This window comes from Miniopterus schreibersii (genome assembly GCF_964146895.1).
Source record: "Miniopterus schreibersii genome assembly, chromosome: 17".
NCBI classification, from domain to species: Eukaryota; Metazoa; Chordata; class Mammalia; order Chiroptera; family Miniopteridae; genus Miniopterus; species Miniopterus schreibersii.
The window spans coordinates 1,246,775-1,269,424 of NC_138117.1; the positions used below are offsets into that span (position 1 = coordinate 1,246,775).

The following is a 22,650-nucleotide window of genomic DNA, read 5'->3' on the forward strand; positions in this document are numbered from 1 at the left end:
AGTAAGAGTGAATTTATCCATTTCATCAGATGCCCACTGAATTCCCATCATGAGCCAGGTAAGAGCCAGGTGAGGTGATGCAAAGATTTTTAGAACATCGAGTGTTAGTTTTCATGGTTTCCTGGAAAGAGCTTTGCGAAGAGAGAAATAGGATTGACTGTAAGTTACCTGGGAACCCAGCCCGTCTTTGAAGGGTGGCTGGTCGGGGCGACCACAGTGGCCCCTGACCCAGAATGAGGGTGCCCCAGCCGCCCCGGGGAGCTCACACCCGTGACCGTGGGCGCTTGAGCTGGGTGCTCTACACAACTCAGGTGAGAAGCTCGAAATGAACTTACCAAGCAGGTAACTCTTGGCTCTCAGTTCTTTACTGAGTCCCTGATTGCTGCTCTAACAATGTTATCTTTTTTTCAGTTACCAAGCCCAGGAGGTAAAATGAGTCCTTGGTAAAAATTCTTGGAAAGCTCCGTTATACTCAGAGGAGAAAACAGAAGTGAAGCGTGAGGCCAGGCTGGGTCTCCGCACCGCTCGAATCGCTTCCGACCGCTCGCTCTCAGCTGTTACGTCAGAAACGGGCCAGTGCCGAGGGAAGGTTTGCCCTCTAACCACGCGGGTCCGTTCGCGTGCGGGATTCATCACCGACCCAGGCGGTCCATCTGCGCGTTAGAAACACCGACAGCCTGGCCGAGAGCCTTCACCTGCGACGCCTTCAAATGCTCCGGAAATGGGGTCACTCTTAGGGACAACCCAAGGATTTCCCGGTGACACGGCCACCGAGCAGCAAGAACAACGGTCACGAGAATGGGGGATGGAGTGGAAGGCGGGCAGTGAAATGACTTCCTTTGACCAACGTTCTAGTTATAGCCCCAACCTGAAACGCGGCTGAGCGCATCGGCGACGCTCACTTTTGACCCATGTCGTGAAGCTTCCTTTTCACAGACTCCGCCACCCGCCTGGCCCTGGCGCAAGCGGCTCCTTCGAGCCTGTGCCTGCGACGTTGGGGTCTGAGGAAAGGCCGCCGCGTTCCCGCGGAGCCACGGGTCTGTGGAGAACCAACCGTTGCTCCTCTAACTGGTGCAAGGCTGATTTAGGGAGGAAGGGAGCCTGGCCGCACAGCCGACCCGGGTGAGAGTGGAGAGAGGAGAGTCTTAATTCTGAACCTGCCATCGGCGGTCAGTCTGCGGTTCTTAGGACACAGATGACGCGGCGTCCGGAAGCTTTAAATGAACCCGAAGCCACCCGGTCGCTCAGTGAGAAGTGCTTGGGAGAAAGCCACCCCCCGGTTCCATGTCGCTTCCTAAGCGGACCTCAAACTGTGGGTAAACATCGTTCAATTACCCAGGACATAATATAAGTATTTTTAATTTATTATTATTATTCTTTAGAGAGGGAGGAACGGAGAGAGAGAGAGAAGCATCGATCGGTTGCCTCCCACACATGCCCCGACCAGGGATTGAACCCACAACCTAGGTATGTGCCCTGACCGGGAATCGAACCCACGACCTTCTGGTGCACAGGAGATGCTCCAACCGACGGAGCCACACTGGCCAAGGGCTAAATTATTTTTAATACATCTTATGAAATAAGTAAATTAGAGTTGTTAGTAGATAAAATAACCCAAAAGCTGAGACCAAAAAAGACCTTAGCCGATGAACATCACCTCGGGATTTGTGACTATAAAAAAGCAGAAATATTTTATCCATAGACTACATCGCAGTGTTTATTTGGGACAAATGACTGCAATTTCTAGTTGCTGACAAAGGTGCTAAGGAAGGCAACCTATTCCTTCGACCCTTAACAACTACTGACGGAGGGTGTCCCAGGGCGAGACCACGGTGGGGACACACAAAGGGGTCTGTCTCCCAGGGGTGTAGCCCAATAGCCGGTGCATTATAATTTACACGCGAGGCCCACGTAGGGCGCAAAGGAAAACACAGCAACGCGAACTCCACCAGCCGCCAGGAGCTTAGAGAAGTTAATCCGCAGGAGGTGCTTACGTGAGCCGGCTCCCGAGGGATGAAAAGGAATTAACTAAGACGGGGGGGGGGCAACCTAAGGGTTACGGCGAAGACCAGAGAGAACCGAGGGCCAGACACCAAACTGGAGCCCACGAGCGGAACGGCGAGAAGCGATTCGGCAAAGTCAGGTAACGCCTGGGCAAGAGACGGCTCGTCCGTCGTCTTAAAGTCACAAAATTGGGCAGAGTTGGCTAACTTATGTTTTTGTGCAAGGATGGAGGCGTCTGTTCACCGTGACGACGACCTAATGAAGTTTAGGTGGGTAAATAAAATTAAGACTCTCAGTTAATCCTGATGCAGGAACCGACCCGCAAGAACCCAAAGGGAAACGCAAGGAAACGTTCGCGTCAGCAGCCCAAAGTGAGGTCACCCTGGGTTTCTCAGGCTCACTGGCGGTTAAAGCTCGTTCACGCTGGGACAGGGGATGGAGGTGTGTCCTGCCATCCAATGAATACAACAAATTTCAGCCCTCAGATCCCACCATCTTACATTTCTAGATGGACGACAATAAATTATCCAAGACACAAGGACCAAAATAGTTCTGTGAGTGTCAGTCGTGGCACAGAAACGCGGGGGAGAGGTTTATGATTTCCCCGAAGTCACACCCTTTTGTGGAACAGTCATAAAAATGCCAGAAATGACTTCGTGTGTGGTGACTGCCGGGGAGGGGCCGGGGGTGAGCGGTGATGGACGGAGGCCTGACCTGGGGCCCTGAGCGCACAGCACAGCGAACAGAGGGATTGTGCACCCGGCCCGTGTAGTCCCGTTATCTATGTATCGCCCCAATGCATTTAATAAAAGGGAAAAAAGGAGAACCTTAAACTAACTCTATTACCGTGTAAATGTGGCCGTGGTATTTGTTATAAAGTTTTCCTGTTATTAAAAGTCCGTGAAAAGCTACGGCCACGTACGCGAAAGTGTCCACTAGGCGGTCTCCCCAGCCGAGCACCGCCCGACAGTCCTGTCCAAGCCCGAGTCCACGCCGGGGAGTGGAGTGCTTGTCACCAAGGCCAATGAGACAGCCACCACGGCCTCATCCCCGACGCACTCCCAGATGTCACGATCCTGGTCCCCAAAGGAAGCTACGCGGGCGTAACCGATGTGGCCACACGGAGTGGCGACCTTCAGAACACGCTGTTGGGAACAGCGCCACAGCAGCTCCTCCCGAGTCAACGTGGAAAATTAATAACGCGGCAACTGGCCGAGAATTCGCGCCCCAGGCCGCTTGCCTTGAACGCCCAGATAAACAAGGCGGGGCCGACATAACTGGGCTTGACGTATGCGGCGAATTACTAGCGGGGCTGATTTAATGACTGTCGGTCGTCGTCGAGGAGAAGCGGGGTTACTGCCGATGAGCAGCCTCCCCGGACAACGGGAGGCGGGAGACGGTCGTTTCCACGGGACAAACCCGACTTCCGGGGCCTCTGACCGGAAGGACACTGCGTTGGGCACAAGAGAAGGGGCTCCGTCCGTGTGGTTCTCCACAGACCCCAAAGGAAACCTCAGCAACAAACGCCTGTGACCCCCGGACACGATTCCTCACCTTACTTCTGTGCCTGCTTACGAACTTCTTTCTTGAATAGCCAAGTAACAAAGGATACCTCTAAGGCAGAAGTTTAAATGATTTGTTTTGCTTTCGATTTCAAATGAGTTTCTCACGTCTGTTCAAGTAGAATCCTCTCTCCAAGCCTAGCCTGGGTTCTGGTAAAAGGATCGGAAAGATATTTCTGCTTAGACAAGCGAGTAAACACACGCGCTGCAGACGCCTTCCCGGGGCACCCGTGCCACAGGCTTTGGCTTTGGGGAGGGTCTGTGCCCATTCACCAAATTCGAGGGGATCACGCCCGTGAGAAATGATCACTGGAAACATCCCCGTGAGAAACGATCCCTGGAAAAAGGCTCGTTTCACACAAATAGCTCTGGGAGAACAAATTCAGTGCAGAGAAAAATTTTATGGCCCCTTGTAAAATTCCAGCGACCTTTTTCCCTCTTGTCACCTTAACAAAGCCAGAAGTGAAAAAAAAAAAAAGGTAAATGACATTTCCTTGTACTCCGATTAAAAATAAACCGCTTCTGATTTTGTGTCCGTGTGCTATTTAATTACGACCCGGCCCCTCATTAATTACCGACGCTCTAAACGGCCAGAGCTAAGTGCTCAGGTGGCCCGCACGCACTCACAGGTGCCCTACATGTTCGCTGTCTTATTTTATGTTCCATTTTACGATCCTATAAAATAAAATACTGAAAATGTAATAATCCGAGAGTACAGGTAAAGGGCAAGCCGCGGCGATGCGCTGCCAATTCAAACACAAACCTGAGTTGGAAGACGCCGTCGAAATACGGGAGGGAAACAAGGTAGGAAGCCGACCTCCGCCGGCGCCGGCGGAGGTGACTTCAAAGTCAAGACTCCCGCCGCCCGCGGAGCCCGTAGGCAGACAGACGCCGGCCGCGGGCAGAACAAAGTGCGTTTGTTGAAGGAAACACATCCAGCTGTTCCTCTCAGGCAGTTTCAAGTTCAGAGGGTCAAAAGAATCACATAATATAAAATATACTCATAACCCTTTCCAGTGATAAGCCGCCCAAGGCAGGAAATGTTCCAAAAACACGCGCCGCTCTCTCTAAGGAGCTTCAAGAAATGGTTGTGTGTTTTATCTTTATTTTCAACACCAGTGACGTTCTAGAGAGAATATAGTGTCAACGAGAAGGGACCACTGCGGCCCTGAGCCAGGACTGATGCATTTATCACATGGCCCCGTGTGGCCGAAGGTGCCAGAAACCCCACAGTCAGAGGCGGGTGCGATTCAGGAAAATACGCCCAGAAAATCAATCGCTACGAGGAGGAAGGTGAATCACACAGTTGAGACCAAGAGGGCGACAAGGGCTCACGACCAGCCACCAGGCCCCGGCCCCGCGCTGAGCTTTCGGAAGTTCTGCAAAGTTTCACTGTGCCCCAGAAAGACCGAAAACGCAGCCACACGTGAGCAGCCCGTCTGCACATGTGAATGGAAACGTCTTCCTCAGAATATCTTTTTCTGGTTTTATAGGGTTCAAAGAATAGAGATATTGGTCAAACAATAGATTTTGGCTTTTTAAAATGCTTTTATTGATTTCAGAGAGAGGAAGGGGGACGGAGGGAGAGAGAGAAGCCCCCGACTGGGGATCGAGCCCGCAACCCGGGCCTGCGCCCCGACCGGGAATCGAACCCTGACCTCCCGGATCCTAGGTCGACGCTCAACCGCTGAGCCACGCCGACCGGTCAATATATTTTGGCTTTTGAAGTTAATTTCTTAGTTTCCTCAAGGGACACAGAAGCCAATTCTTTCACTCAGGCCAATATACGCATTTTAATCTAACGTGTTCGATTTCCTAGAGAGCAGATACCAAACCACGAGCAGCATTTTGAAACTGCAATGAAAATTAAAGGTGCCGTGGACTCCCACATCACCGCTCTTACAGGTTCGGCGGCTGCCTTGTGACTAAGCTGCATCAGTCAAATACAACGAAATGCCCGAGACAGGACCTGGGGTGGAGTCGAGCTCAAGAACCGCCACGTGTTATTTTTATCATTTTTGTGTTACTGTGAATTCATCTACGGTTGTCCCGTTTTTCCATTTGGATGAAAGCAAAGTTCTAATAACAAAATCACGTAAAAGCAGAGTTCACATTTTTACAGTAACCGTTTTAAGTTCGGTGGGAGGCAGGCAATTTCTGAAGCTCTGCTGGTCTTCAAAGCCTAATTAGCAGGGTCAGTTACTAAAACAGTCACCTCATTAATCTACGTTGACAAGTCTGAACGCACTTTCTGATCCTCTGTGGCTGCTTTAACCTTACGTGCCCAAAGGAACAACCGTGAACACATTTCCTTAATTAATTATATTCTTTCAGACACCAAGTGCTCATCCTCAGCTTAACGATAAATGCCACTGACTGTTTTTCCAGTGTGCCATTAAATGAAAACTCATACACTGGTCGCGGGAGCATAAGACCGAACACGCTGCAGAGGGTCACACACGGGAGCATCCTAAGCGAGAGCTCTGAAGCTTCGTCATGTTCAATAAACAGTTAAATTAATAAAAGATAGTTGTCAAGCCCTTGACTTTTTTGCTGTTGTTGTTAATCTTCAATGGAGGATTTTTCCATTGATTTTTTTTGTTTAGAGAGAGTGGGAGGGAGGGAGGGGGAGAGAGAGAGAAACATCGACATGAGAGAGACGCGTTGATTGGTTGCCTCCCGCCTGAGCCCCAACCGGGACTGGGGATCAAACCTGCAACCCCGGGACGTGCCCTTGACCGGGAATCGAACCCGCGACCCCTCGGTGCACAGGCCAAGGCTCTTACCACTGAGCAACACCGGCCGGGGCAAGCCCTTGACTTCAATGCCAACTAGGGTTTGTGCGACGACTTCTCATCTGCCTGTTCCTCCCTTTTGTCCGACTCCTGCCATAGCTGGGGCTCAGATTTAACGATACGGAACCGCTAACTCGGAGGAACCGAAATGGCAATTGAACGTGGCTCACCAAACGGACAGACTGTCCAAACAGCATAATCACCCCAGGTCATGGCTTTTGAGAACGATGCTGTCGAAGCTTCCCCGGGCGGGACACGTTAGACCCCAGGGACCCCTTCCCCGTCACCCCCTCTGCCTGTGTGCTGGAAGGGCCACCTTGTCCGGTCACCACCTCAAGTCTCTGCATCCACGGCGGGGTTTTAAAAAGATCCACGGACGTCTACTTTGACACCAACCTGACTTTGCTAAGGGTCTCGTTGCTTCACGGGCACCCCATGTTCTCAATAAATACCAGCTCCCTTCGTTTTTCACGGGAACTTTCCTTGGGGGTAAACGCCATTCCGCAGAGAACGTTAACCTGAGCCGCGCGGGGAGGGCCAGCGCCAGCGCTGAGGCTCCTCTCTGGGTCTGGACGCAGACGCAGCTCCGATCCTCCGGAGAGAGACACTGAAGGAGCAGGTGGGAGCCAGGTTCAAAGGAAACGTACAAATGGTCGGTCACCTTCCACAAAGGTGACCTTAGACCACGGGAGGACTATGAAACAGGAAAACACGTGGGAGAGAGAGAGAGAATGAAAGGATTCCTGCAGGCGGGCCCAGGCGCAGGCTGGAGCCTAGAAAGCAAAGCGGATGGCGGAGGAGGGCGGACCGACGGGTGCCGGGGCGCCGCCAGCCGGCCTTCGCACGCCCCTGCTCCCAGGCTGCAGCTACGGCCCCACCGGGCACGCCCACCCCGCCACCCCGATTCCAGCTGTGTGGACACGAGTCCACCGAGGAAGGGAAGACGGTGCAGGTTCTCGATCTCGACAGTTACAGACTTAATATCAGGACAAAGAAGGCTGCAGACATCTCAGAGGTCAGACCAGGATTCCCAACAAGCCCTAATAACAGAAAACTCAAGGCCTGGCTTTCATGGGGTCCCCCCGAGAGCCCTACCTAGTGAGCCTCAAATCACTTTTCTTAGTGCAGACTTATCACCTGGCTCTTCCCCTGGTTCTGCAATAAATAACGTCAACACGTGAGATAGGATCTAATCAGGGAGTGAAGAGGGACGCTCGCCGCCATCTCCACGTGACACACGGCACCAACACGAGTATTTGTTTTGAATACTAACCCGTGTTTATCTTTGCTACCCAATTTGTATTCATTTCAAAAACACCTCCATAAAGATTTATACAAGACCAAACGTGGTGATAAAGGTGCATGTGGCGAGCAACACAGCTCATGTCCCCACAATCCCAGGGCATCGAACCGATCACCCGACTTGACCGCCGACGCGCGAATTCTGTACCGACGAAGAACGGCAGCCAAGGCGCCTTCCTGCCGATGCCTTAAGAGGCTGTACGGCAATTCCATCAGACTATGAACTTACTTGCTTCTCACAGCAAGATTTTTAAAGATGGGGAGGGTTAATAGGTCAAGAATATAAGAATATTTATAAGAAGATAAATCAGAAAATATTCTTGTTCAAATAGTATCTTTCTGGCTCTGGATGACCACAGTTCGATTCTCTTTCAATTTATAATGAGATGCCTTGACTCGTATACAGTGTAGTGATTTTTATAACATCATTCTTACTACTTCCATTTTAATAAAACTCTCACGAGTCCCTTAGAAGGATAGTGTTTTCTAAAAGTTAGTGGATACATATTATATCTGACCTCAGTTACAAATAAAATACATTGTTCCATTTAGTTCTATGTCTTATTCTACCCAATCAATGCCCCTGATAGTTTTTGATCTCATACACACACACACACACACACACACACACACACTGATTTCAGAGAGGAAGGGAGAGGGAGAGAGAAACATCAATGATGAGAGTCATGGATCCGCTGCCTCCTGCTGGGGATCGAGCCCAAAACCCAGGCCTGTGCCCCGACCGGGAGTCGAACTGCGATCTCCTGGCTCACAGGTCGATGCTCAACCGCCGAGCCACGCGGCCGGGCTGATCTCATATCTTTTGATGAACCCTACTTGTCTCCTCTGTGGTCCCCCAATATCCCGAGTGCCCCAGGGCCTCTGCACATGCTGTGCGCCTGGGACTATCCAGGAGGAAGCAGGGCCTGCGCCCTGGTTTCCTCTGGTGTCTGATGAAACGTCGCCTCAACCACGGCGGCTTCTCCTGTCTGCCCCGTAGAAAAGGGCGATTCCCCACCCAGCCTCCCAAACCCTCTTCCCCGCTTTTATTTTCCCCACAGAACTTAGCCTTAGCATCACGTGGCCTATTATACAGGTGTCTGCGTTTCATTTTCCTTTCCCCAGGGGAGCTTTGTTTTGTACGTTGCTACAGTCTTAGCTGGAGAGTAATACAGCAGGTGACCCATCAGTATTTCTCTCTGTGACTAACCTTCGTCAGACAGTCGCGGGTGGTTCTGGGCGAAGCGCTGCCCGGTGCTCTGAGAACACGTCACACACGAGTACAAGGCACCTCGCGAGAAAGAACACTCGGGGTTAGTGGCACAAGCGGAGACATTTCAACGTGCAAGAAAGAAGCGTAGAAAGTGTGAGCAAAATGTAATCACCTGAGAGGAGAAAGAGCACTTGCACTTGGAAACGGGAGAGGCCTTTGTGCCGGGGGCATTTGCGGGCAGCCTGGGCTGCGAGGGCTCCCACACGGGGAGAGGCTAGAGGAGGCCACCCCTGCACGGGACACAAACGGGCAAGGTCAGGGTCAACCCGAGAGCAAGGCCGGCACCAGGAAGGCTGTGAGGGACGCTGTGACGAGGATGCCGACATCGGGGACACGGTGTCATGTTCGTATTTCACTTTCCAGTCCAGTGATTCCCAGTGTTTGGGAATAGAACACTTGGCTTTAAACACTGAAACATAGTTACATCCAATGTGATGTATCTTTTAAAAAAGATATAAAATTTATGGCATAGAAAGTTTCCAAATTTAGTATCACCTTTTAAATACATTTTATTAGTTAAACGTACCACTTAAGAGCCAAAATGAGCAAGTGTGTATCTTTGTATGTGCATGTGATACATGCGTGTGTATGTACATACATGCGTCTCACCATTACACGGGCAGTGATGAACGCTCCATGGATTCTAGGGCCTCCTGCAGTCACCTGTGGTCACGTGGACCTGAGCACGTGGACCTGAGCACGTGGCCCAGAGCCCCAGGCTAGGCAACGAGAAGCACTCGGTGTGTCCGAGGAGAATCACAGGATGAAAACTATGCCGCAGAAACGCTGAGGGTTACAGATGGAAGACACTTCAGGAAACATCTATGCACTGTCCGCGGAAGTTATAGAAGAAACCGCGGCCCACGGGATCCCAGACAGTGACACGATCCCAGGGCGCGGCCGCCGGCTGGTGCCCGGGTTCCTGCGGGGGCCTCGTCAGGGATCCCCGTCGCAAGCCGGAGAAGGTCACCCAACGTGGCCCCAGCAGGCCAAGAGCAGTGTCTGCTCCTGCTTCGCAAAATGAGATAAAACGTCAACCCCGAAGACGACAGGTGACTGTTCCCTCTGCTGTGCTACAGGGGTTGCAGGGTTTTAAAAACCCCGAATCTAACATCCTATGGACCCTGCTCTGATGCTTCCCTGAGTATGTATTTCAAAAACACAGTCATCTTCAAGAATTTCTCTCGGCCTTTTTTACAAAGGCCAACCCATGTTTCCTCAAGGTCAGGGAGGTTACAGGTCCACCTCGCTCGACACGGACCATGAGTTTCTGACGGTTTGAACATCAACGGCAGGCACACTCGAGCAAGTACAGTGACGTAATACGTGCGAAAAATCCCCTATTTAAGCTCTGAAGGAAAAAGTTGTAAGAATGATGATTCCGCCTCAACCTAATTTGTAAGAACAGGTTTCCACGCGTCGGAGTTCCTTAGAGTGGTTTCTCCCTGTGTGGCTCTGGTAGAAACGACGTCTGACACCGGCAAACATCCCCGAATGCCCCCCCCCAATTCTGTGTCTAACCCACGGGCGTCACCCAGTCACCCGCCGGGACCACCCGCTGTCTGAACGCGCACAGGGGCTGCCCCATTTTCCAGAGCAACTGCCCCCCTTCCGCTCCCTCCCTCCCCTCGCCCTTCGCCCAGGGAATTATAAATAAGCTGCCTGGACAGGAGCAACGATGCCAGAGTCCCACACGAGTCCTCAGAGGCTTAGTGGAATTTATATTTTAAAAAACCTTTTACAAGCGTGTTGGTGCCTCCCCCTCAAACCCCCGGCAGAGCCCCAGGCGGCTTCGCTCTTCCCGCCTCGGGTTCCCTCAAAGAAAGTTGCATGATTTTTACTGGAGGATAGTCTATTAAATCTTTGCGGCGTGAGAACATTAAAAAGTTTATTTATGCACTTTTGCTATTTTCAAGACAATCCTAAGAGCCTCTCCTCCTTTCCCGCACCGAGATTTTAATGGGCGCAATTATTGCCTTAATTGGTTTACAACGGCCTCTAGCTTAGCTTCTGCCTTTGCGTGACCAAGACGCACAGAAAACATACGATTTAAAGCGGAGAGGCCCTGGATTTGGGGGAGGGGCTGCTGCAGATATTATCATGTACCCACCGGGTGGCAAACAATGGCATCACATCCCACTTCTGCAAATATTATTGGCCCAGGATAGACATTCGTTTAAGGATCCCGTTTGCTTTTCTTGCTAAGGTTCTTTAACACTTTAATTTTATGACATTCCTGCTCTCCAACCTTTTATACGCTTAGAACAGAGGACAGTTAACGCAGCGGCTACGGAACACACCGGATTTTAAAGTCTGCACCGCTCAGCACCGCCGGCTCGGGCCGCGTGATTACAGGTCCTCTGACTGCCTCACGCAATTCAGTCTCTCCGGCCCCTTGGTCGCAGGCTCCCGCGAGCACATTTTTGGGAGGGGCGCTCGGCGCTGATTTTCTGCAAAGCTTTTCTTTGCCTTGTGCCTGAGGCGATGATCACCCACCCGGGAAAAAGCCAGGGGGTGAGGAAGGCACCCGAGCAAGGGGCCCGGGGGCTTCAAGCACCTGCACCGCTCGGGTTCGTTCTCGGAGAAGGAAATCACAGGGAAAGAACCAGCAATAGGCTTGGGGGCGCTGCACACGTCACGTTTACGGGAAAAAGTAGCCGCTCTCCCGGCCCGTTTCTCAATCACAAGACAGCAATGGAATCAAGAGGCGAGAGGCGAAGTCCAGGGGCGGGCCGGCCCGCCCAGCGCTCCGTGGAGCATGAAACTTCCTCGGGCCAGAGGAGCGTTCGCGTCCAGGTCGCAGGCGACCATGGACTAAGGAATAAAACATCATCACGCTCAAAACACACGACGTCTCTGTCGCCTCCTCGCCTTCGACAGGGGAATTTTGCTGCCGATGGTGTTTCTGTGTTTTCGGGATTTCCTAACAGCACCCAGGGGCGTCAGCGTGAACACTGAGCGTGGACCTGGACGGGGACGAGCCGCGGTCACCCGTCTCAGAGGCGCGTGCGGTCAGTGCGGGGCCCCTGGCTCAGTGGGCGGCGTTGACTTCAGACCCCAGGGGAGGCGGAGTGGTCAAGAGTGGGGCTCCCGAGGGGGACGCGGTCGGAGAGCACAGGACCTGCCCCGAAACTGTTCTCCGGACTCTGATTTTTGCCTGAATCCCAGTGGCCTTCAGTCCCTTCCCCGTTCCCGCCACACCTCAGCCAGAGTCACTGTCTTGCTGTTTTTCTGTGGAATCGGCCCCTTTGGGGTCAGTTACCGCGACTCCTTTAACCCTTTCACATGCTGCCGGTCGTGAATTATGCTACAAACACGCCCGGCCGGGAAGTTTGGCCGCGAAGAACATCCCGTTACCTGCTCGCCATGAGCTCTCTGCCCCTCCGCTCCCGAGTGTTTCCTCTCCTCTGGGAGTTATCACTGAAACCCGATGAATAAATACAAGTTTCAGGCTCGAGTCCCCAACCTGTCCGCAGACGTCCAGGGAAGGAACCGGTCCCGCGGGCGGGCGGAGGGGAGAGGGAGGCGGGAGGGAGCCTGCCGGGCCGTGCCCAGGCTCGAGCTGTTTCTCTGTTGATCTGGCGAACCTTTCCCAGGGTTTCCATAGTAACAAGTGAATTCCCCCTTCTCTCTCTCCCTCGCCCCCCGTCGTCCCTGGCGCTCGCAGCGGGGACGGAGAGGAGCCCTGGGGCTGGGGCGCAAAAGCCACAACATCCTCCCTCCTCCCGGACGCCTCCGAGGAAGTCGGGGTCAGTCCCCGGGCGGAGCGGGCACGCGTCCCCCGCGTCCGGGCCGGGGGTACTTACATCTCTGAAGCCGGCGTTTGCTCCGGTACATGGTCATCCCGCAGCGGCCCCGCTCGCGGGACGTGAGCGCTCTGCCCCCAGACAAAGGGCCGGGCGGGGCTCCCGCTCTGCAGCGAGGCCGGCGCTCACGGACGGGGGTGCCCGGCGGGCGCGGGTAAAGCCAGGGTAATACCATTCTCACGAAATTACGGGGGCGCCGCCGCCTGTCACCCTCTGTCGGAGGCAAACCTGCGGGAGCAAACGGCCCCCCCTCCCCCGCAGCTGACATCAGCGCGGCTCTGACGACCGAGGCTCGCGCCGGGGCCGGGACGGAGGGGTCGCGAATTTAGCAAGAGCACCGGGGCTGGAAAACCCAGACCCGGAGCCCGGCCGCCCTCGCCTGACAGTGCCGGTGTGACAAGCTCTCCTTCGGGCTCCCGTGTCCTTCGGAGGCTCCGGAACATTCGGGTCTGTGTTGCATTTAGGAAAACGGCTCGGTTCCCTCCTCCTCTGAGCCTTCACGTGTTCAGATCTCAGAGCCACGGTCACTCCTGGTTTCCAATGTTTCTCCAGACGCCGTGTTTTCACCGGACACCCCGGGCCTCGTCTGGGGGTGCGCACTGTGCCCTCAGGCTCGGGGTGCCCGCTGGGTGCTGGGCACCCGCCCCCCCAGAGAGGCTCACCTGCGCCCGCGGCCTCACCGAGTCCTCGGACCTCGATCTTCCCAGTGTTTGGGGCGTCTCCCGGTCTGAATGTCCCCCTCTGCCCCCTCGACTGGACCCAGCGGAAGTTCTGTCTCCCTGTCCTGTCCTGTCCTCTCTGTCCTGAGCGTGACACCGGGCACCCCCTCCCCCAAAGTGCACGACTGCACGTCCTGATGGCGGTGACGGCCCTGAAATGCGGGTCCTGCCTAAAGCACAGAGGGGCTTATTTACACACCGGGGGTTCGTTCACACCCACGCAGGAAGGCTCCGGGCCACGCGAGGAGTTGCCTCCCGCGGAGGCCGTGTCCAGTGGCCACCAGTCCCCTCCCCAGGGGGACAAACTCGGGCCACTACTGAGAGCAGGAGCAGGAGAGAGCGTCTCCGCCGTCTCCTCACCAGCAGGACCTTGTCCGCGGCAGGAATGTTTTCCTAACTTGAGCAATGAGTGTATTTCAGGGTCACAGGTATCAAGACGGCGCCCGGACGGGTTCTCAGACGATCCCGTCCAGCTTCCCTGACTTCCGACCCCACGGCCCGTGGGACTCACCGCGGTGCCGTCTCCCGCCATCGGCCCGGCCGGTGTTTCTTTCCCCACAGCCAGCGGGAAACGCGGGGAGGTCCCTCGAGTTTTCTCTGAGGTGAGAGGTAAACTCACGCGCCCTTGTCTTCCTCTGACTGGCTCCCCCCACTGAGCACGACACCCGCTAGGTCCGTCCACGGGGCTGCCAAAGGTAAATTTCCTTTTTTTTTTTTACGGCTGAGTAGTGTTGTGTTTATAAATGCACCACTTCAAGGTTAATTTAATATAGAAACAAAAACCAAAATAGAAACAGACTCATAGACACAGAGAACAGACCGACAGCTGCCGGTGGAGAGGGGTGTCGGGGGCCTGGGTGAAAAAGGTGAAGGGATTAAGCAAAAAACCCCAAACTCATAGACACAACAACAGTGTGGCGATGACCACGGGGAAAGGGGGTGAGGCCGGCAGGAGGGGGTAAGCGATGACCACGGGGAAGGGGGGTGAGGCCGGCAGGAGGGGGTAAGCGATGACCACGGGGAAGGGGGTGAGGCCGGCAGGAGGGGGTAAGCGATGACCACGGGGAAGGGGGGTGAGGCCGGCAGGAGGGGTAAACGGGGTAAATGGTGACAGAAGGAGACTAGAGTTTGGGTGACGGGCACACAATGCGATACACAGATGATCTGTACAGAATCGTACGCCTGGAACCTACATAATCTTATTAACCAAGGTCACCCCAATAAATTCAATTAAATAAAAAATACGTAATGTTTAAAATGGACAAGGCCCTACACCGAGATGTGTGATTCTTCATGGGCTTTTGAAACCTACCAGCTAAATGTAACTTTCTATTTATGGACCCTGTTCAGTGCATTTTGGTTTCTAGTGATTAAACCATAATCGTTACTCTAAAATTTCTAATAATTTCCAATGTAAATGTGCATAAAATATCGTATTAAACGCCCCCATTTCAGCCTGACTACAGTGCAGGCCCCGCAGCGGCCGCCTCCCCCAGCCCTGTTCTGTGCGTATTTAGTTGTAATTGTCGCGGGGATGAGCTCCCAGGCCTGCGGGGATGAAAGGGCCGGAGTTTCAGGTATAATTTAGCATCACGCAGCCCAAGGGAAGTTCAGGGATCCAGCTCCACTCCTCATTTTGTGTCTCCGCGGCCACTGACGGCTCGAACCACCTGGCTGGTCCCTGCCCTGGCGTCTGCGTTTGAATAAACTCCGCGTCTGTCGTCACCAGCACAGGGCGTGGGAACGGGAAACGCGTACACGAGACTCAGGACTCTCCCTGGTGCGGAAACCGTTTCTAGACGTTTGCCTCATGGCCTGGCTGCAGACACAGGAGCTCTAGGGGGAAGGAGGGTCTCAGTCGGTTTTATTTCCCAAACTGTCTCCTTCAGTGGGGCGAGCGCCGGATCTCGCGTCATCTTGAAACCATGCCCCGGGAAGCGTTAGGAAGCCCACCCGGACTGCGAAATAAGTATTTAAACGTCTTTAGTGGACTCGCGAGACGTGAACACAGATAAGGCCTGTGAAAGGGGCGACCGTTCAATTTTAGAAAGCTTCTCAGACGACTGAAAGAAATGTTTGCGAGAAAATAGTGTGACAGGAAAGGAACTGAGATGCCCGCTTGTAACTGCCTGACCTTGATTCAACGAAAAAAAACACTGTTTTGCTTTTACTGTTTTCTGGTTGGGGGGGGTGGGGTGAGTGGACGGTGTGTTTCTAGTAACACAAACACCTGGGTTCCCACCTGGATCAGATTAATCTGATTCTTTATTGTAAATTTAGGGCTCCAGCTAAGATTCCTCGCTGAAGTTAAATTAATTTTACTTTACTTTTTTCATATATCCAACACCTGCACTTTGTGCATTCAAACTGTGCAACTGGACGATGTGCTCACGCAGCTTTTATTTTGGCGGGGAACCCAGGCACTCATTGAGTAATAGCGTGAAAGACAATGTGAGTTCCCGTGACGGTGTAACCCCCCCGGCCCCGGCCACGGGACTGAGGAGCGTGGACGGAACAGAATCAGAGGGGACCGGAAAGTACTGCGGAGAGTCACCGAGCTCGGCGGGAAGCGCGTAGGACTGTGTCCACGTCGGAATGGCCACGGCACGCAACTGGTATTCAACAAGCCCGGCTGATAGATGCTATTCTTACGTTGTTTGCCACCAATTTTAATCCTCCTCCAAACAACGGCTCATCCCTCAAGTGAAGACGACGCGAGTTAACCGGGTTCTGCGCCTCATCGCCCCACAGGGCCTGCTGGGCACGTACTTGGACAAGACACGGGGCAGAGGAACTTAGAGCAGCACGGCCGGGCCTTGAAATGCTATTTACTAACAGGTATTAGGTGGACCCGAAAGTTTAAACAGTGCTTTGACGGGAACAGCAGTCCCAGCCCCGTCCACGGCAGGCAGGGTAAGCGTGTCCGGCCCGCGACACGGACACGCGCTGGCTCCGGCTCTGCCAAGCGGCCGTGAGGTGTCCGAACGCCCTGCACCGCCCTAGTGTCTGCGGGGACCCGTCCCACGAGGTCCCTGGACGAGACCCCCGGGAGATTTCAGCGGAAGCAGAGGAAGCTCTGAGGGTCCCAGAGGGCGTCCAGGAACGTAAGCCGGGGAGACCGACGGAGAACCCGTAGGCGGCATCGCCGACCGTCTGGATGCCGCGGAGTGGAAGGGGACGGTCGGTCCGTTTCCTCGCCTCTCCCGGCTTCCAGAAGCCCGTGGCTCCTTCCTGCACCTCCTGGGAGCGTCAGGGCCGCCGCGGGACCCACGGTCATCCCTCCATCCCCCCACCGTCCCTCCTGCCCCCGTCTTACGAGGACCACTGCGAGTCCAGGGCCCCGTCCGGAGGACCCAGGACCAGCCCTCCCCATGCCCAGACCTTCCGCGCGGCCGGGTCGCCAAGTCTCCTTTGCCACTGAAGCCCAGCTATTTACGGGCTCCGGCGATCAGGGCGGGGACGTCCCCAGAACACCGCCCTGCGCGCCTCGCGGCGGGGACGGAGTGACAGCCACACCCACGTCTCCCCGGCTCCTTCATCCCAACTAGTCCCGTTGCGCTAACCTTCCCCCGCGTCCCTCCACGGGGCTGCCTTCCCTCCGGTGGCCGCCTCCCTTCCTCGGGCGGATCCATCCCCCCCCCCCCGCGGCGCAGGCTCTGGCCCCGGTTCAGTCGGCCAGCACGTTTGGGCGCCTGCTAAGCGGCCCCGAGTACCTGCCAAGCGGCACCTACGGCTCCCAGCGCGGTTCAGGATCCCCGCAGCCTCCCGCGCCGTCCCCCGCAGTCCTCGCTTCCCGGGCGCGGCAGGGAGGCGCCGGCTCTCCCACCAGCCTAACCGCCCCGCAGTAAGTGTCACGCGGTTTCTTTGCTGAAAGGTGCTCTGCCCGCTTCCTCCTCGGCGCAAACCAACCGCCCGTCGCGAGGCCCTCGCCAGGCTCTCGTTCGGGACCCTGCTCCTTTCTCCGACACCCGCATCGCGATTTACTTATAACACGGGGCACAACGTACGGAAACAAGCCACGGGGTAAGGGGCTTTAACAGTAAATGTAAGTATTTCTCTCTGCCTGTCCCACAGATTCCAGGCTCTCTGAGGGCAGAATCGGTTTCCCAGGCGGCCTGCTGCCTCCCGCAGGGCCCGGCATCCTTCGCACTTAGTAGGTGCTCGACACACCGTCACGCCGGGCGTGGAGCTGAATTAGGAAACGGCCCACCCAGAGGCCCGCGTTCAGTGGCTTGGCAGCCATCACGCTGCAAAAAACAGTTCGATGTGGCTTAAATCTGAGGGAGATCTGAGCACATCGCCAACACCCCCTTTTACGATTTTTAGGGACATGATTCTCTGCCCCTCTGACGAAAGGAAGGGACACAGCGTCTGACACTTTGCGTGTGATTCCGCGCGTGTGTGACCACAGCCTGTCCGCGTCTCCTCTGTCTGCCACGGGAGTAAACCGTGTCCAGGCCACACCTGTCGAGCCCCCAGCACGGGGCAAATAGGCCGACCCGGCCTGAGGGGCAGGTGGGGCGCTGCAGAGACTCACTGTTTCGTGCACAGTGACACCTAACGGGCGTCTTTCTCCGGCAGATCCCGGCTTTATCATTACGTGGAGGACGCCGCTGGACTTCACGAAGACAGAGCCTGTTATCCGAACGTCTTCAAGGGCCGGAGATGGACCTGAACTGAGAAGGTGAACTTTCGGGTCGGAGTCCGCGTCATCCCGGACACGGGGCCGGGCGGAGCTCTGATTACAGGAGGGGGGAGCTTCATGTCCCGCTCAGCTCACCCCCTCGGTCCTTCTCCCGACGCTGACTCTTCCTTTCCCGTCGCACAGGAACCGGCGGCAGGGACCTCAGACGGAAAGGAATCGGGACAAGGCAGGAGGGAGCTCACAGCCACCGAGGGCGCCGGCGACCGGACCTGAAAGTCACCTGCCGTGAGCTCGCCGCGACGTCCCTGGGCCGGGGGCCGCCTGGGGGGCACGCCAGGCTCTGTCGCTGTCCCTGCCGCCGCTGATGCGCCCGGGGGGTCGGGAAGCAGCAGCCGGCTCCGGGACCAGGCTGCGTGCGCCCGGGGCAACCTCCACCCACGGGACAGCTGGCCCGCGGTGCTCGCGCCCGGCGCCCCGCCTCTGAGCAGAGCGAGGGCCCTGAGGAGCCGGGATGGGTGCCGCGTGGGGGCCCGTCCGCCCGACCACCGGCCGCGGTCATACGCCGGCCGCTTAGTGCATGACTTTGCCTTGAACAGCACACGCCAGGAGAAACGATGAAACTGCTCTAAATAACAGTGACGACGTTTTTAAAAACAGACGTCCGGGTTTCTTCCCAGGGTGGGTGGGAAGAGATTAGCCAGAGAACTCGATGCGTCTCTGCGTAACCCGGGGACCCGGACAATAGAGCAGCGAAGGCCTGGGGGGCGGGTGCAGGGATCAGTGGGGGGGGCACTCGTAATACGTTCAATAGAGATAAATTTTAAAAAATTTAAATTTTTTTGGCTTCCATTAAATCCTGGGGACAGTATGAATGGATTGCCAAGGGGTATGAGTCTCTGCCCATAAAAATAAGGGGCTTAGAGGCACCGACTCTCATTATAAAGTCCCTAAGCCACGGGATGCGGTGCCCAGCACGGGAGACGGTCAGTCCCGTCGCGATGGCTGCTCGGTGACCGACGGTGCTGGACTCACCGCTGCGGCCACTTCCCAAGGCGCAACGTCCCAACGTGGCCAAGGACACTTTAATGAACTGAGAAACGCACGCCTTCAGCGGGCAGGACAATGACTGGAAACGTGAAGCGAAATCCCAGGCGGATACTTCTGCAGGTAACGCTCACGCGTGTGGATTTATATTGAAAAATCGCCCCCACGCGGAGGGGTGCTCCGAGCTGGACACGAGGGCCGAGTGGCACCCCCAGAAAGCGAACGCCCCGGGGAGTCAGCGCCCAGGTCAGGAAGCTGTCCCCTCCGTCTCTTCCAGTCCCGGGCCCTGTGCCCGCCCCGCACCGGGCATCCGCCTGCACGGTCCTCCCGCCCGCACACGAGCCCGCGAGGGCCCTGTGCCTGCACTTCGCAGGTGCACCACTGACCCTTCTTCAACCGAACGGGGCACCACGAATCCCTCCGGGGCGCGATCAGCTAATAACCTGCAGGCCTCACTCTTCCCTTTTGAATCTCACGAGGTAGCCTTCCCACTGCAACTCCTCGGCAATGACTATCAACGGTTCTTATTAAAATGCGCGATTTAATTTTCCTCCGGCAGAGAGTCAGAAACTCAGCTGGCCAGAGGCGCCGGGACCGGCCCGGACCCCACCCCGAGAGAGCCGGGGAGAGAGAGAGAAGCCTCGGGGAGCCCTGGGCGCCGCACCCTATAGGTGACAGGGACCGAAGTCCCCTCGGTTTCCCCTCAGGGCAGCCGCTCGTCACAGCGCATCCATCACCTCCAGACCTTTTATAAAGTTATCCTGACGAACACCACAAAATGCGTGCACGCCAGTAAAACGGCAGAAAGCAATTTTGAGTTTGGGGTTTAATAAACACCAGCCGTGCGGGAATTCTCGAGACGGCGCCTCCCGGCCTGTAAAAACCGTCTCACCGCAGAACGCTCACGGGCGCCGGGTGCTCCCCCGCTGACCTCGAGGTCACTCTTACGGGGATGGCGGTTCCGGCGGCCACACCGAGTTAGAGCGGCTACGTCTTTCCCCCGCAGACGAGTCGCCTTTCTCCGACTTAGCTGCACCGATAAATTCATAAAAGTACAGGAAATAACAGATGCCGATGACCTCGGAGAGGCTGTGGCTCCTGCATCGTTTTTGCATCCCCCCAGCTCTGAGCCCAGAGCCCTCAGTAGCCACGGGGCTGGTGTCACCGAGGGAGAACCAGCCACTATGTAGCTCTGCAGGATTGGGTGGGGACCTCACACGGTCACGTCTCAGAAAGCGGGGCTGCTTCAGGGTGACCACGTGCAGCCTGCAGAGACGTAAGTACGTCCCACCCAGAAAAACACCCCAGTGAGGAAGGATGGGGCGAGGAAACCTCCCAGGCGGGCACACGGGAGGCCGGCATCCTCTCTACAATTTTGTTAAGCTTTCCTAATCGTATTAAACTATGTACGTGTGTGTATATATATGTACACACGGAAACACACATGACATTCATAATTCAATTGAACACATTGGATATATATTCAAATACTGTATAAAATATCTTTACTAAGTTGTTGACAACGTCTCTCTTATGACTGTAAAACATCAGGATTAAATTCTTTCCTCTCTAACTCACTTGACATGTGGGGTGTTGAAACACACTTTCTGAAGACACGTGGAAGTACCTACTCCATGTACTGTGATGTGGATCTTACCTAAAGTTTCTGATTCTTCTTACGTTAATCATTCGCCACGTATGAGAAAAGCTTGCCGGGGCCAGAGAAGAGGAGTCGGAATACTACGCAGCTGTAAAAAAGGAGGATTTCCTAGCCTTGGAGACAGCAGGGAGGGACCTGGGGAGCACTGTGCTGAGTGAAACAGCCAGTCAGGGACGGACAAGTAGCACATGGTCTCACTCCTCTGTGGGATCCAGTGAACGAAACAAGCTGATGAACAACATAGACCCAGAGACACAGACACACTGAAGGGACTGAGGGATCTGAGAGGGGAGGGGCTGGGCAGGGGCAGAGCGTGACCTTGGCACTTACATGCCCACAGGCACAACCATGGACCCAGACGGTAGGGTGGGGAAGGCCTGGGGCGGGGCGTCCAGAGTGGAGGGGATCAACGGGGGAAAAGGGACATCTGTAATACTTTAAACAATAAAGATAAATTAAAACGTTTAAAAAAAAAAAAGCATCCTTGCCCCAGAGATGGTCAGAAAAGCAAAGCCTCCGGGCGAGCGGGAGCCGGCTCTCTGCGCCCCCTGCTGGTCGCTCGGCTCTCTTTTCCAATCTGACCCCCAGCAAATCAGCGCGGAATGAACGCAAGACAGAGGTTTCCCCTCGCGTTTCCGAAGGGATGAGACCTCGAGCATGACCCCTGGCAGCAGCGGGTGGGCTCAGGCACCTGGAGACGGTTATGCTGCCCCGGGGGGCCCGATGCAGCCTCCGAATCAGCAAGGAGGACGCACTCACCTTCACGCTCGCGGGCCACCTGCCCAGGTGCCTCCGGCTGAAAACTCTAATCAGAGCCACGACCCCCCCAGGGTGACCGGCGCTGTCACATAGTTGTTCAAATGTAAGAAAATGACAAGTACTGTGGGAATGGCAAAAAGGGGCAGATTTATTCGGACTGTGATCTGTGAAAATGACAGTAAAGGCTGCAGGGAGGGGATGGTACCAGCTTCCGCTTTGTCCTGAATCCGTCCAGTCTTTGAATTTCCCCCCGAACAAGGATCTGACGGGTCCTTCAGCCTCACGGGAAACGGAGCCCGGGACACAGGGACTGAGCCGCCCGGCGCCCCACCAAACAGCTGTCATTATTTATCCTAACACCCTGTTCGTCGAAGTCTGATATTCCCCCGTAAAGACTTTAAAACTTGGCGGGAGCCTCAGCAGGACGTGACCTGAGGACATGTCCGCGGACAACCACTCAACTCTTTTACGTAAATTCAAAACTTGGTCTGAACAAACCAAGTTCGCAGGGAACCGGTCGCGACGCTCCAGCGCTCTGTTCTCAAGCAGTTAGGTGTCAATGCTGTTCCGGCGTCTCCTCCGAATCACAGGGAAACAGCGTCCTGGGCTGTTCGCGGTTCTCAGATTTCATCGGAAACCATCTGCGGCTGGCGGTGAATATTCATTGAACTGATTTAATTCTCCTGGACCGGCGGGATCTAAAATGTTCAGAGGAACGTTCCGATGCATTAAACGCCTTCACTGGCCTCTAGTCGGCGACGGGTGCTCCTCTGGCTCAGGGTGGAAACGTGGGGCTCGGGCACCCTCGCGTGGCCAGAACGTAGTAATACAGCCGCAGGGGAGCCGCAGCCAAGTTCCCATGCGCTCTGGACGCCTCGGAACGTTGCTGACAAACCCTCGGAGGGTAAAGCGAGGCAGAGCTGACGGCCCAGCTGCCCGGCGCCGCCTGGACCCCCCCCCGCCGTCGGTCGGCGCTCTCGGCAGCAGCTTGGTTTCTGCCCCCTGCTCTCTGCGCCCGTGGCGTTGGGTCCCTGGCGCTGCGAGGCCACCTCACGCCCCCTCCTCAAGCCAGCTGAGAATT

General features: G+C 55.4%; 1 protein-coding gene and 1 long non-coding RNA gene across 10 annotated transcripts in view; one reads left to right on the top strand and one right to left on the bottom strand.

Moving 5' to 3' along the window:
• Window positions 1–22,650, bottom strand: part of RALYL (RALY RNA binding protein like) — a 217,575-nt gene that overhangs the window by 51,345 nt on the left and 143,580 nt on the right. For 2 of the 9 annotated variants that reach the window (XM_081116315.1, XM_081116314.1), the window contains exon 1: window positions 12,743–12,951. The exons of 6 other annotated variants lie outside the window; for them this stretch is intronic. In XM_081116315.1, coding sequence (XP_080972441.1) covers window positions 12,743–12,917 — 175 coding nt within the window. In that variant the 5' untranslated portion in view covers window positions 12,918–12,951. Of the gene's footprint in view, window positions 1–4,574; window positions 4,581–12,742; window positions 12,952–22,650 lie in introns of those variants that run through there. One more of the 9 variants, XM_081116317.1, reaches the window with a different exon arrangement.
• LOC308546858 lies at window positions 11,616–21,276 on the top strand. The gene is made up of 3 exons (XR_013997413.1): window positions 11,616–11,947; window positions 18,043–18,145; window positions 18,290–21,276. It is a non-coding gene; the product is annotated as an uncharacterized lncRNA (long non-coding RNA).